Source organism: Salmo trutta, chromosome 31, assembly GCF_901001165.1.
Source record: "Salmo trutta chromosome 31, fSalTru1.1, whole genome shotgun sequence".
Lineage (NCBI taxonomy): Eukaryota > Metazoa > Chordata > Actinopteri > Salmoniformes > Salmonidae > Salmo > Salmo trutta.
Window position 1 is genome coordinate 18,564,655 of NC_042987.1, and position 15,454 is coordinate 18,580,108.

The window sequence follows — 15,454 nt, forward strand, 5'->3', positions numbered from 1 at the left end:
TCTGACAATGTAGCTGTTGGCCTGAGCTCAAGACCAGAGTGGGCACATTTGCTAATAACGCGGCAGTTATGAATCCATCAGTAGAGTTGAAAATATGATCGAAAACCATTTAACGTGTATTTTTCATTCAGTACATTTCCTTCTGTACATGGGTATTTAACCTCACACGTTATTTTATGTACACGACGTCATCACATTTTTCCCGCAATAAGTCAATTTGATGGAAACAGCTCTGGTGGGAAGAATTTCGAATATTCGCCTGAAAATCTTCGCAAATTGAATGGAAACGTAGCTAGTGATCTACACACAATACTCCATAATGTCAAAGTGGAATTATGATTTCAGTAATGTGTACAAATTAATTAAGTCGAGCTGTGAATTTAACACAGATTCAACCACAAAGACCAGGGAGGTTTTCCAATGCCTAGCAAAGAAGGGCACCTATTGGTAGATGGTTGGAGCAGACACTGAATATCTAATTGAGCATAATGAAGATAATAATTACTTTTTGGATGGTGTATCAATACACCCAGTCACTACAAAGATACAGGCATCCTTCCTAACTCTGATGCGGAAGTGGAAGGAAACTGCTCAGGGATTTCACCATGAGGCCAATGGTGACTTTAAAACAGTTTTCAAATAAAATAAAATGTTATTGGTCACATACACATATTTAGCAGATATTATTGCAGGTGTAGCGAAATGCTTGTGTTCCTAGCTAGTTCCTAGCTCCAACAATGCAGTAGTATCTAACAATTCACAACAATACACACATAATGACAATGCAAAAACATATATATTTTTTCTTCTAATTTATAAAAACAAAAAACAAAACGGAAGTATCACATTTACATAAGTATTCCGACCTGTTGCTCAGTACTTTGTTGAAGCACCTTTGGCAGCGATTACAGCATCGAGTCTTCTTGGGTATGACGCTACAAGCTTGGCACACCTGTATTTGGGGAGTTTCTCCCATTCTTCTCTGCAGATCCTCTTATGCTCTGTCAGGTTGGATGGGGAGCGTTGCTGCACAACTATTTTCAGGTCTCTCCAGAGATGTTCGATCGGGTTCAAGTCTGGGCTCTGGCTGAGCCACTCAAGGACATTCAGAGACTTCTCCCGAAGCCACTCCTGCATTGTCTTGGCTGTGTGCTTAGGGTAGTTGTCCTGATGGAAGGTGAACCTTCACCCCAGTCTGAGGTCCTGAGCTCTCTGGAGCAGGTTTTCATCAAGGATCTCTCTGTGGCTCAGTTGGTAGAGCATTGGTGTTTGCAACGCCAGCATGGTGTGTGCAACACCAGGGTTGTGGGTTTGATTCCCACGGGGGGCCAGTACAAAAAACAAAACCAAAATAATAAAGCAATGTATGCATTCACTACTGTAAGTCGCTCTGGATAAGAGCGTCTGCTAAATGACTAAAATGTAAATGTACTTTGCTCCGTTCATCTTTCTCTCAACCCTGACTAGTCTCCAAGTTCCTGCTGCGGAAAAACATCCCCAAAGCATGATGCTGCCAACACCATGCTTCACCGTAGGGATGGTGCCAGGTTTCCTCCAGACGTGACGCTTGGCATTCAGGCCAAAGAGTTCAATCTTGGTTTCATCAGAACAGAGAATCTTGTTTCTCGTGGTCTGAGAGTCTTCAGGTGCCTTTTGGCAAACTCCTAGCGGGCTGTCGTGTGCCTTTTACTGAGGAGTGGCTTCTGTCTGGTCACTCTACCATAAAGGCCTGATTGGTGGAGTGCTGCAGAGATGGTTGTTCTTCTGGAAGTTTCTCCCATCTCCACAGAGGAACTCTAGAGCTCTGTCAGAGTGACTATCGAGTTCTTGGTTACCTCCCTGACCAAGGCCCTTCTCCCCCAATTGCTCAGTTTGGCCAGGCGGCGAGCTATAGGAAGAGTCTTGGTGGTTCCAAACTTCTTCCATTTAAGAATGATGGAGGCCATGTGTTCTCGGAGACCTTCAATGCTGCAAAACATTTTTGGTACCCTTCCCCAGATCTATCCCTCGACACAATCCTGTCTCGGAACTCTACGGACATGTCCAATCAATTGAATTTACCACAGGTGGACTCCAATTAAGTTTTAGAAACATCTCAAGGATGATCAGTGGAAACAGGAGCTCAATTTTGAGTCTCATAGCGAAGGGTCTGAATACTTATGTAAAAGTATTTCTGTTTTTATTTTTAATACTTTTTCTAAAATAAAGAATTTACCGTTTTTGCTTTGTCATTATGAGGTATTGTGTGTCAATTGCTGAGGATTTTCTTTATTTAATCAATTTTAGAATAAGGCTGTAAAGTAACAAAATGTGGAAAAAGTCAAGGGGTCTGAATACTTTCCGAAGGCACTGTGAAATGAGTAAAGCAGTATGTAAACATTATTAAAGTGACCAGTGCTTCCATGTCTATATACTGTACATAGGGCAGCAGCCTCTAAGGTGCAGGGTTGAGTAATCAGGTAGTAGCCAATAAGTGATGGCTATTTAAAAGCCTGATGGCCTTGAGATAGAAGCTGTTTTTCGGTCTCTCAGTCCCAGCTTTGATGCAACTGTACTGACCTCGCCTTCTGGATGATAGTGGAGTAAACAGGCCGTGGCTAAGGTGGTGGATGTCCTTGATTAACTTTTTGTCCTTCCTGTGACATCGGGGGCTGTAGATGTCCTGGAGGGCAGGCAGTGTGCCCCCAGTGATGCGTTGGGCAAACCGCACCACCCTCTGGAGAGCTCTGCGATTGCGGGCGATGCAGTTGTTGTACCAGGCAGTGATACAGCCTGACAGGATGCTCTCAAATGTGCATCTGTAAATGTTTGTGAGGGTCATTGGGGCCAAGCTGAATTTCTTTAGCCTCCTGAGGTTGTTGTTGCTTCTTTTTCACTGCACTGTCTGTGTGTGGACAATTTCAGATTGTCAGGGATGTGTACGCCAAGGAACTTGAATCTTTTCACCTTCTCCACTGCGGTCCCGTTGATGTGGATAAGGGTGTGCTCCCTCTGCTGTCTCCTGAAGTCCACGATTATGTCCTTTGTTTTGTTGACGTTTAGTGACGGGTTATTTTCCTGGTACCACTCCGCCAGGGCCCTGACCTCCTCCCTGTAGGCTGTCTTGTAATTGTTGGTAGTCAGGCCTACTACTGTTGTGTCTTCTGCAAATTTGAGGATTGAGTTGGAGGCATGCGTGGCCACACGGTCATGGGTAAGGAGCGATTACAGGAGGAGGCCCTTGTGGGGATCCCAATGTTGAGGATCAGCGTAGTGTAAGTGTTGTTTCCGACCTTCACCACTTGGGGCCGGCCCGTCAGGAAGTCCAGGACCCAGTTGCACAGGGCAGGGTTCAGACCCAGGGCCCCGAGCTTAATGATGAGCTTGGAGGGTACTATGGTGTTGAAGGCTGAGCTATAGTTAATGAACAGCATTCTTACATAGGTATTCCTCTTGTCCAGATGGGATAGGGCAGTGTGCAGTGCGATGGCAATTGCATTATCTGTGGATCTATTGGGGCAGTATGCAAATTGAAGTGGGTCTAGGGTGTTAGGTAAGGTGGAGGTGATATGATCCTTAGCTAGCTTCTCAAAGCACTTCATGATGACAGAAGTGAGTGCTACGGGCCGATAGTCATTCAGTTCAGTTACCTTTGCTTTCTTGGGTACAGGGACAAGGATGGACATCTTGAAGCAAATGGGCACAGCAGACTGGGATAGGGAGAGATTGAATATGGCAGTAAACACTCCAGCCAGCTGGTCTGCACATGCTCTGAGGATGCGGCTAGGAATTCTGTCTGGGCCGGCAGCCTTGCGAGGGTTAACACACCTAATTGTCTTACTCACGTCGGCCACGGAAAACGAGAGCCCACAGTCCTTGGTATGATCACGTTGGTGGCACTGTGTTATCCTCAAAGCGAGCGAAGAAGGCGTTTAGCTTGTCCGCGATCATGACGTCAGTGTCCGCGATGTGGCTGGTTTTCCCTTTGTAATCCGTGATTGTCTGTAGACCCTGCCACATACGTCTCGTGTCTGAGCCATTGAATTGCGACTCCACTTTGTCTCTGTACTGACGTTTTGACTGTTTGATTGCCTTATGGAGAGAATAACTACACTTTTTGTATTCAACCATATTCCCAGTCCCCTTGCCGTGGTTAAATGCGGTGGTTTGCCCTTTCAGTTTTGCGTGAATGCTGCCATCTATTCACATTTTTTGGTTTTTGTAGGTTTTAATAGTCACAGTGGGAACAACATCCCATATTCACTTCCTGATGTACTCAGTCACCGTGCCCATGTATACGTCAGTGTTATTCTCTGAGACAACCCGGAACATATCCCAGTCTGCGTGATCAAAACAATCTTGAAGCATGGATTCTGATTGGTCAGATCAGCGTTGAATAGACCTTAGCACAGGTACTTCCTGTTTGAGTTTCTGCCTATAGGAAGGGAGGAGCAGAATGGAGTTGTGATCTGATTTGCTGAAGGCCTTGTAGGTGGAGTAACAATGGTCGAGATTTTTGGAAGTATGAGTACTACAGGCAATGTGTTGATAGAACTTCGGTAGCATTATCCTCAAATTTGCTTTGTTAAAATCCCCAGCTACAATAAATGCAGCCTCAGGATATGTGGTTTTCAGTTTGCACAAAGTCCAGTATAGTTCCTTGAGGGAAGTCGTGGTATCGGCTTGAGGGGGAATGTACATGGCTTTTACTATAACCAAAGAGAATCTTGAAAGAGTTCCCATATGTGGTGAGCATTTGTTGGCTCTGTGGTCCGACTCATACCAAACCATCTCAATTTGGTTGAGGTTGGGGGATTGTGGAGGCCAGTTCATCTGATGCAGCACTCCATCACTCTCCTTCTTGGTAAAATAGCTCTTACACAGTCTGGAGGTGTGTTGGGTCATTGTCTTGTTGGAAAACAAATGATAGTCCCACTAAGCCCAAACCAGATGGGATGGCGTATCACTTCAGAATGCTTTGGTAATCATGCTGGTTAAGTGAATTCTAAATAAATCACAGACAGTGTCACCAGCAAAGCACCCCCACACCATAACACCTCCTCCTCCATGCTTTACGGTGGGGAATACACATGCAGAGATCATCCGTTCACCCACAAAAATCTCAAATTTGGACTCTAGACCTAATTTCTCTAATGTCCATTGCTCATATTTCTTGGCCCATGCAAGTCACTTCTTATTATTGGTGTCCTTTAATAGTGCTTTCTTTGCAGCAATTCAATGTAATTTCTGATGCTGGTAACTCTAATGAACTTATCCTCTTCAGCAGAAGTAACCCTGGGTCTTCCATTCCTGTGGCGGTCCTCATGAGAGCCAGTTTAATCATAGCGCTTGTTTTTGCGACTGCACTTGAAGACATTTTCTAAGTTCTTAAAATTTTTCGTATTGACTGACCTTCATGTCATAAAGTAAAGATGGACTGTCGTTTCTCTTTGCTTATTTGAGCTGTTCTTGCCATAATATGGACTGGTCTTTTACCAAATAGGGCTATCTTTTGTGTTATTTCATAGTTTTGATGTCTTCACTATTATTCTACAATGTAGAAAATAGTAAAAATCAAGAAAAACCCTTGAATGAGTAGGTGTTCTAAAACATTTGACCGGTAGTGTATGTTACCACAATCACACTATGAGTAGTTAATCATGAAACATACACCGCTGCCTTTCTTTTCCCCGGAGAGTTCTTTATTCCTATTCACACAATGTGTGGAAAACCCAGCTGGCTGTATGGATGGGGACAGTATCCGGAGAGAGACATGATTCCGTGAAACATGAGTATGTTACAGTCCCTGATGTCTCTCTGGAAGGAGTTCCTCACCCTGAGATCATCTACTTCATTGTCCAGGGACTGAATATTAGCGAGTAATATCCTCGGAAGCGGTGGATGGTGTCCAATCCTCCTGAGTCGGACTAGAAGTCCATTCCGACTACCTCTTCTCCGGCGGCGGCGTCTTGGAGCAGGGTCTGGGATAAGTTCAATTGCCCTGGGGGGTACGAACAAAGGATCCAATTTGGGAAAGTTGTATTTCTGGTCGTAATGCTGGTGAGTTACCGTCGCTCTGATATCCAAAAGTTATTTCCGGCTGTGTGTAATAACACAAAAAAACGTACTGGGATAATAATGTAAGAAATAACACACACAAAAACAAAATACTGCGAAGTTGCTTAGGCGCTAGAAGCAGAGCTGCCATGTCTGTTGGCGTCATCTTATGTTACAGAGTTTAATGGCTGAGAGAAAACTGAGGATGGATCAACAACATTGTAGTTACTGCGCTATACTAACCTAAATGACATAGTGAAAAGTAGGAAGCCTGTACAGAATAAAAAAATAGTCCAAAACATGCATCCTGTTTGCAATAAGGCACTAAAATAAAACTGAAAAAAATGTGCCAATGAAATGAACTTTATATCCAGAACACAAAGCATTATGTTTGTGGCAAATTCAACAAAACAAATGACTGAGTACCACTCTTAATATTTTCAATCATGGTGGTGACTGCGTCATGTTATGGGTATGCTTGTCATTGGCAAGGATTATGGAGTTTTGGGGGCGATAAAAATAAATGGAATAGAGCTAAGCACGGGCAAAATCCTAGAGGAAAACCTGGTTGTCTGCTTTCCAACAGACACTGGAATACAAGTTCAACTTTCAGCAGGACAATAAGCCAGAACACAAGGCCAAATTTACACTGGAGTTGCTTACCAAGAAGACATGGAATGTTCCTGGGTGGCCTAGTTACAGTTTGACTTAAATCAGCTTGAAAATCTATGGCAAGACTTGAAAATGACTGTCTAGCAACAACCGGCTTGACAGAGCTTGAAGAATTGTTTTAATAATAATGTGCAAATATTGTACAATCCAGGTGTGCAAAGCACTTAGAGACTTACCCAGAAAGGCTCACATCTGTAATCGCTGCCAAAGGGGATTCTAACATGTATTGACATAAGCGTCAACCCGGTGACACTTCTTTTCTCATTGAATCCAACTTTTTTACATAAGCATCAAGGGTTTGACTCATATTTTTCCATTGACTGCAATGTCTTGACATTAGTGTCAATTGGTTGACACAATTGTTCCCATTGGCTGCAGATTAATTGACATAAGCATCATAAGCATTATGATCATTTTCTTTTCCCATTGCAATGTATTGACATGAGTCATATTTTTCCATTGACTACAATGTATTGACATAAACTTCAACCATGTGACACTTTTGTTTTCCAATTGAATTCAATGTATTGACATACTGTAAGCATCAATTGTTGACTCATCTTTTTCCATTGGCACCGCAAAGCCTATGGCCAATTGACTTAAGCATCAATTGGTTGATGCTTAGCTTTTAGCAAAATCATGACAGGATGACGTTTTTCTATGATATTATATTGCAGCCTCTTCAGAATACCTCTCAACAGGTTCCTGTAATCAGCATTGTTTATCACAAGTGTGAGAGATTCCACCTTTAAATCCTCTGTGTTCTGATTATTCTATCCTTGTCTTGAGTTCTTATTGTTCTATCCTTGTCTTGAGTTCTTATTGTTCTATCCTTGTCTTGAGTTTTGTGAGAATTGCCTCACACATCTTCTCATTATCAGTCTTTGACCACCTCACTGTCTTATCAATCATGTTGTCCTCAGGAGCTTGTCAGTAGGAGCTTGTCAGTGTGTAAATGAAAAGCAGGCGGTTTGGCCCTGATAGGCAGGACAGGAGCGATAACCTTCTCCTTCTCTCTGGCGGAGAACGGCCTGGAAAATAACTTTAGCTGGCATTACAGTATGTATCAGTATTTATGAGAGGCTGTGAAAACCCAAACAAGTTACTGCCTTTCCAGGGACAAAATACAACCCCCACCCATGAAATCAGAACTTGAGCTTCTCTCACTTTTCATTTTTAATTGGACTGACTATTTGGTCAGTTTTTTTTATGATGGTTTGAATGAATGTTGTTGTGTATTTGGATTAGGACCCAAACTCCATAAGACGTAAGTCTAAAGACACATGTGTAACTGGAAAGCTAGCTGCGATGACAACACATATCCATTGTAGACATTTGATGTTCACGTGCCCTGACTGCCCCGACACAACTAAGCAACTTGATCTGATATGCAAGTAAAGCGCAGCAATGCGCAGAAAACATTGATAGCAGTGATTCAGTCAAGTTCTGACTGCATGGATGATATGATTCATACAGAAACCAGCAACGTTTTATCACGCCACGCTTCTGTCCTCTTAGGCTGGGTGGATGGGAGGAGGGCAGGGAAGTGGAGAGCAGGGGTGTCATATTTTATGATGCAGAAGTCAGGCAGCATAAATATTGCTTGTGCTTAATCACAACCTAATCAAGGAGTTGACTGAATTGATACATTTCTTGGTAATGTACACACCAGTGGAGACTCTTCAGAGGAGGAAGGTGAGGACCATCCTCCTCAGTGAATTTCATAAAAATTGTAATTTTTTAACATTTAAAAGTTATCATTTTTAGATAAAACCATACTAAATATAATCACAAGGCACCAAATAACTGATTAAAACACACCATTTTGGGGGCCTCCCGGGTGGTGCAGTGGTCTAAGGCACTGCATCGCAGTGCTAGCTGTGCCACCACCAGCCGCAGCCGGCTGCGACCGGGAGGCTCATGGGGCGACGCACAATTTCCTCCGACACATTGGTGCGGTTGGCTTCCGGGTTGGATGTGCGTTGTGTCAAGAAGCAGTGGTTGGTTGGGTTGTGTTTCGGAGGACGCATGGCTCTCGACCTTCGCCTCTCCTGAGTCCGTACGGGAGTTGCAATGATGAGACAAGACAGTAGCTACTACCAATTGGATACCATGCAATTGGGGAGAAAAAGGGGTCAAATAAAAAAGAATATATATTTTTTTTAAACACACCATTTTGCAAAGAAGGTCTACAGTAGCCTCAACAACACTCTGTAGAGTAGCACCCTGGTGTAGCCGGAGGACAGCTAGCTTCCGTCCTCCTCTAGGTACATTGACTTCAAAACAAAACCTAGGAGGCTCATGGTTCTCACCCCCTTCCATAGACTTACACAGTAATTATGACAACTTCCAGAGGACGTCCTCCAGCCTTGCAGCATGAACTGACATGTTGTCCACCCAATCAAAGGATCAGATAATTAATCTAGTACTGAAAGCATAAACTACAGCTATCTAGCACTGCAGTGTATAAAATGTGGTGAGTAGTTGACTCAAAGAGAAAGAAAGACAATAGCTGAACAGTTTTGAACAAATTAATTTCTTCCAAAATAAAAGAGAAGCAAGAGAGAAATATGGTGACAACGATGTAGGCTGTGTGTAGTGGTTTGGCTTGGAAAGGTTTTTTCGCCTGGTCACATACAGCTGATGTGTTGTGCATTGGAGTCCACAAGCGAAAGGAAGAGAAGGAATACAACGTTGCTGTTATGAGAGTGAACTCTGTTTATGTGTGATCGTTCCCCCGATTCTGTTGAAAAACGTTTCTTAAACAGAAGCAGGGGATAAACATACCTGAATTTGTCCAATAGAAACTTTCGTTTGCAACTGTTGGACTAATGATTACACCCTAGATCAGCTAGATGCAGACAAGACTGTGCAAGGTGGTACTGCACCTCAAATTTGTCTCTCAACCTGTGTGCACCTATGTTGTAAACTTTCATCATAGGCTAGGATGTAGAAACCTCATGATGGGTACAGGAAAAATGTGAGTATCATGTAGTAGCCTAAACCTATCAATGTTACATTGAACTGGGTGAATAGAATATGAATGTGAGTCATCCAATATGCTGTAAAATAAATAAGGCCATGGTCATGAAAAAACAATTGGCACTGACTGCCACTGGTACACACTCACGCAACTTGTTGCATGTAGAGTATGTGCATGCATGCATGTCCACACAGGGCTCACACATTCTCGCACTGCTAAAGCCACATACCCATTCATGCACACAAATGCATGGCAGGCACTTGCCTTACTGATGGGTAATCAGCGTAATGCATATCAACTTGTGTTTGTGAACATGTGTGTCCATTTCCTAATTTCTTTGAACCCCTCCCACACTTTTCTGGGAAAGTCCTTAGAGTAAGGGGTGGCTTATAAGGGGACAGACTGGAGTGACGGAGAGTTTGAGTGTGTGGGTGAGACTGTGGGTAAGTGAGAGAGGAGGAGAGAGATGAGAAGCGTTTGGAGCAGCGGTCTGTGCGGAGGAATTCCAGCCACCCCTCCTTGTAGAAGAGACGATGGAGTGTATGTGAGAGTAGGTGTGTGTGACTGATTCCCCCTGCGAGGGGAGAGTCTTTCTAGCCAGGCTGCAGTACCCCAGGTCTCACTCTCCCCTCCGGAAGTGGACTTCTCAACACCCCCTGCCTTCTCCCCAACTTCAGAGGAGAAGGTGCGACTGGGACTGTGAAGCCAGACGTCGTGTGTGTCGAAGTCGTGTGTGTCTGTGTGAGTGAGACTTTGTGTGATAGTGAAAGACACAACGCTCCACAGTCACCATGTCTGTTCTCATAGCCATTGGCCAGCTGAAGATAGACACCACTAGCTCCTCCAGAAAGGTAAGCATGGCCTTGTTAGTATGCATGCTGTGGTGCTGTCTGGGACATGTCTGTCTGTTTTGTCAGGGACTTAAATGACTGACTGCCACGTTTCTATAAGAGCACCAGGACAGCAAGGGACAGAGGGTATTTACGCCTCTCTTTCTGGTGCTCTTGGTAGACATGTACTGCTGTTTCATTTAATGTATACTTTCTGTTTTGCCTTTATAAGAGCAGGTACAATCTCAGTGATGTTCTGGTTTCTACAAATGCATCTGGCCACGTTATAAAAAGTTGCGTGGACTGAGCTAAGCATTGGTATGTGAATCATGCACTGAGGAAAGGAACAAAAGAGCAACATCTTGACTCATACGTGAATAGAATAGATACTGTATTTTTGAAAATCTGAGGGCTCTTTTGGGTTTTTTTACTAGATGGCTACAGTAATGTAGCCATCAATCTATCTTGGTGTATACAGTTATACGTTAGTTGTGGGATAACTCTCTGGATGAGCTGATTGAATTCTGCACTATGATTAGACACACAGATTTCAGAAATACACACCGCCTTTAGAAAGTATTCACACTCCTTGACTTTTTCCACATTTTGTTGTGTTACAGCCTGAATTTAAAGTGGATTAAATTGAGATTTTTTGTCACTGAATAATTGTTTTATTTTACCTTTACTTAACTAGGCAAGTCAGTTAAGAACACATTTTTATTTACAATGACAGCCTACCCCGGCCAAACCCGGACGGCGCTGGGCCAATTGTGTGCCGCCAATGGGATTCCCAATCACGGCCGGATGTGATTCAGGGACTGTAGTGACGCCTCTTGCACTAAGATGCAGTGCCTTAGACCGCTGTGCCACTCGTGAGCCCATCAACACATGCCATAATGTCAAAGTGGAATTATGTTTTTAGAAATGTTTACAAATTAATTAGAAATGAATAGCTGAAATGTCTTGAGTCAATAAGTATTCAACCCTTGTATTATGGCAAGGCTAAATATGTTCAGGAGTAAAAATGTGCTTAACAAGTCACATACTGTAAGTTGCATGGACTAAATGACTACCCCATCTCTGTACTTCACACATACAATTATAACTAAGGTCCCTCAGTCGAACAATAAATATTTCAAGACAAGCTTTGCAATAAGGCACTAAAGTACTGCAACTGTTGCAAAGAAATTAACTTTTTGTCCTGAATACAAAGTGTTATGTTTGGGGCAAATGTTATGCGCATCCTTGTCATCGGCAAGGACTATGGAGTTTTTGGGGATAAAAAGATACAGAATAGAGCTAAGCACAGGCCAAATCCTAGAGGAAAACCTGGTTCCGTCTGCTTTCCAGCAGACACTGGGAGACAAAATTCACTTTTCAGCAATAACCTAAAAACACAAGGCCAAAAATACACGAGAGTTGCTTACCAAGACAACATTGAATGTTACTGAGTGGCCTAGTTACAGTTTTTACTAAAATCGGATTGAAAATCTATGGCAAGACTTGAAAATGGCTGTCTAGCAATGATCAACAACCAACTTGACAGAGCTTGAATACTTATGCAAATATTGTACAATCCAGGTGTGCAAAACTCTTAGAGACCGACTCAGAATGACTCACATCTGTAATCGCTGCCAAATGCGATTCTAGCATGTATTGACTAAGGGGGTTGAATACTTATCTCATCAAGATATATTAGTGTTTTATTTTCCATTATTTCTTCTACTTTGACATTAGTTTATTTTTTGTACATCGTTGACAACAACAACAACAACAATCAATTTTAATCCAACTTTGTATCACTACAAAATGTGGAAAAAGTCAAAGTGTGTGAATACTTTCTGAAGACACTGTATGTATTCAACTGAGGATAAGGTCGAACATCACCAACATATCCTATTTGACATGGTGAAACATTGATGATGTGCCCTTGAGCAAGGCACTTAACCCCAGTTTGGTCCAGGGGAACTGTACTATTATGACTGACCCTGTAAAACAACACATTTCAATTCACAGAAACAGTGTATGTGACAATAAAACAATTTTTTAATTATTTCTTAAATTTCTTTGTGTCTTAGATCAATAACACCTGATCTGACTTTTCCCCCATGTGGGAGAAGAATTATTTATAGTACTGTAACTAAATGTTATAGGCATTTCCATAGAAATAGAATCTAGGATGTTCTTACATGGATTATATATAGGTTGTATCTTTTGGGTTGCACCAGGGGTCTTCAAACTGTTTTTGCCCAGGGACCCCCTCCCAGGCAAACCGGCAACCCAGGGACCCAACCTTTTTTTCCCACACGTGTTGTCTTATCAAGTGAATGATAATGGCAAGGAGACGTAATCAACATTTCTAGTTGAATAGATTTGGTTGATAGTTTTTCATTATTTTGACCTTCCTACATTATAATTGGAAGAGGAAGTGTAAACTCTAACATAGCCTATTAGCTACAAAGGTAATTCCAAACACGTTTGCTAAGAGCAGCTGTTTAGCTGGTTAAAGGTTAGCCATGTGTTGACAAATATGAATGTCCAAGTCAAGAAAACTTACCAGCAGCCAGCGGCACTTGCCGCACTGGTAACCTATTCGCTGGTGCTTTTTAAAAGCCTAATTCAGATACTCCAATGAGTGTTATTGGCTCAATATTAGGAGTTGAGAAATAAAGTTGACATCCTCTAGGGGGCTGCAGACCCCTGGTTGAATACCCCTGGGTTACAGCATTAAATACATTACATGGCGAGAAGCATCCAATCTATCCCTATTTCCCCATAAACTCATTTCTATTACACAATGACATGCATGACTCCTTAACCAACACCAGTTCATAACCACCACACTCCATGGCAAAGTTAACACCATAGAGTCTGACAACTTTGTGTCTGTGACGTTGAGCTGATCCAGGCTGCTTCCCAGCCTCTCAGGCTTTGTCAGAACATACAGATGCAGAGACATATGGAGGTGTAAATTATACAGGGGGTTTGTGGGGCTGACTGTACCGCAGGCAGATACACGCTACCAAAACCAAGCAGTAAACAAATGCACAGCCACAGCTGAAGTGTGAGGTGCAGAACGGGATGTGCTGTGCTGACAGTGTCACTCACAGGAGAGAAGCTCAGCATATGACATGGGTGCGCTTGTATTCTCTGTTATAAGAGTACACTTCAATTTGTTCCTAAATTCTCAGAGTACCTTTGCTATTTTCTATCATGGGGTAGGACTTCTTGGAGTTAGGGTGTGACCATTGTGTACTTATTCTCGTTTGGTAGCAGCAAACTGTCTAACAAGTTTACATGTGGTCTTTTATCATCTTCCTCATCATCATCTGGTACAGTCAAACCTAGTAGTGGCAGGCATTTCAGTGTGTGTAGTCTGATCCACATCATCCTGCATTAAAACTCCATTTCCTCAGCCTCTTATCTTCTGCGAGTCAGTGTGGCTTCCCTTCTCCTGGAATGTACTGGATATTAACAGGTATTTGCCATGCAAAAGTAAAGTTTATATGGCAGATATTTCAGTACTGGTGTCAATCCTTTCAGAGAGCAATAGCCTATGCATTTTTGCATGAATATTGATTTGCACATCCTGTATGAACTTAAAGCAGGTTAATGTTTACTGACAAGCTAGCATGGACATGAACTGTAGAAACATCCACAGTTGTGGACAGTTTCACTTGCAATATACTACATGGATTAGTCTCACTTGAAGTGTACTGCATGTATTAGGTTTCAGTTGGTTTTAAATACATGAATAAGAATGGAATTAGCATTGCAAGTTCAACTAACTGAACCAGCAACTGTGATCTGTGGGGCAGTTTGCCTTGATATAACATGCCACAGCAATAATAAAGTGCTTTAACTTGCAACACATTGTAATTGCATTCACCAACGTTACATCAGGCTGAAATGAGCCAAGTGTTGTAATGGGAAGTTGAAGTATAATTGAATGATAAGGAACGGATTCCACATCCAGAATCCTATTAAGTTTGGCTTCAGTGAGGTATAATTGTATTTTGATAAACAGTGAGGAAGACATAATTATGTTGCCAACCTTCAAACAAGCGACAGTTCTGGTCTCCAATCGACTATATCGTCTTTACAGCTGTAATGCTGATGGAAAAGAGGAAATGCATTACAAACCTGTTGCAACTCACAAGTCTTTGCTGTTCTAAGATGTTGCAGTTTATGTTTGTCTGTAGTAAAAATCAAGTGGAACTGTATATTTTCAGGAAAGAAAAAAAACATTTTGAAATGAAAGTAAGACTGTGTTGTGTGGCATTGTTACAGTCCAATAGCATTATCTATGGTCATTTAGGATATGGGTTTATAGCGATTTGAATGAATCAAACCGTAATAGCTGCTAGGCTAGGAGAAGTCTTGGGGGGGAGGTATTATTTCATGAAGTCATGCCTCACCCTATCTGAGACACTGTAGTCCCATCACGACCCTGGTTGTGTGATAAGTAAACTCATTGACTTCCTCAGCATCAGGGGAAATTATTAGTGCCCTTGCCAATGCCGGAGCAAATGGCCCCAAATTTTGATTAGCATGACATTAACTAAAGCCATCTTATTACATGCGTGTAGAAGAGTAAAGGCTTTCAACATCCTCCACCGGAGGGAAGAAATTAGATATTACTATCGACTCAGCATTGATTGATCCGTTTGCTCTGCCTGCCAATTAATGTGTATGTCATTTTTTACTGCTGTAAGGCTGTAAACTGAAGAATGGGTAATGGGCTATGGAAGGAACAAGCTGCAGAGGTTGTAAACGGAAGAATGTCTATTACTAACACAAGATAATCTTGTAAAATGAGAAGCACCCTACAGTAACTAATGTAGTTGTAAGGGAAAAGATGTTTCCTGACATCCTGTCCATTTCATTTGACTCGTTTTCGTTTCCCATCCATCGATGTTTATCAGAGAGGAAG

General features: G+C 42.3%; 1 protein-coding gene across 1 annotated transcript in view; it reads left to right on the top strand.

The window, feature by feature from the left end:
* The first annotated feature begins 10,199 nt into the window (after positions 1–10,199).
* Positions 10,200–15,454, top strand: part of LOC115169675 (dipeptidyl aminopeptidase-like protein 6) — a 142,119-nt gene continuing 136,864 nt past the window's right edge. Inside the window, exon 1 of the mRNA XM_029725553.1 lies at positions 10,200–10,542. Coding sequence (XP_029581413.1) covers positions 10,483–10,542 — 60 coding nt within the window. The 5' untranslated portion in view covers positions 10,200–10,482. The remainder of the gene's footprint in view (positions 10,543–15,454) is intronic.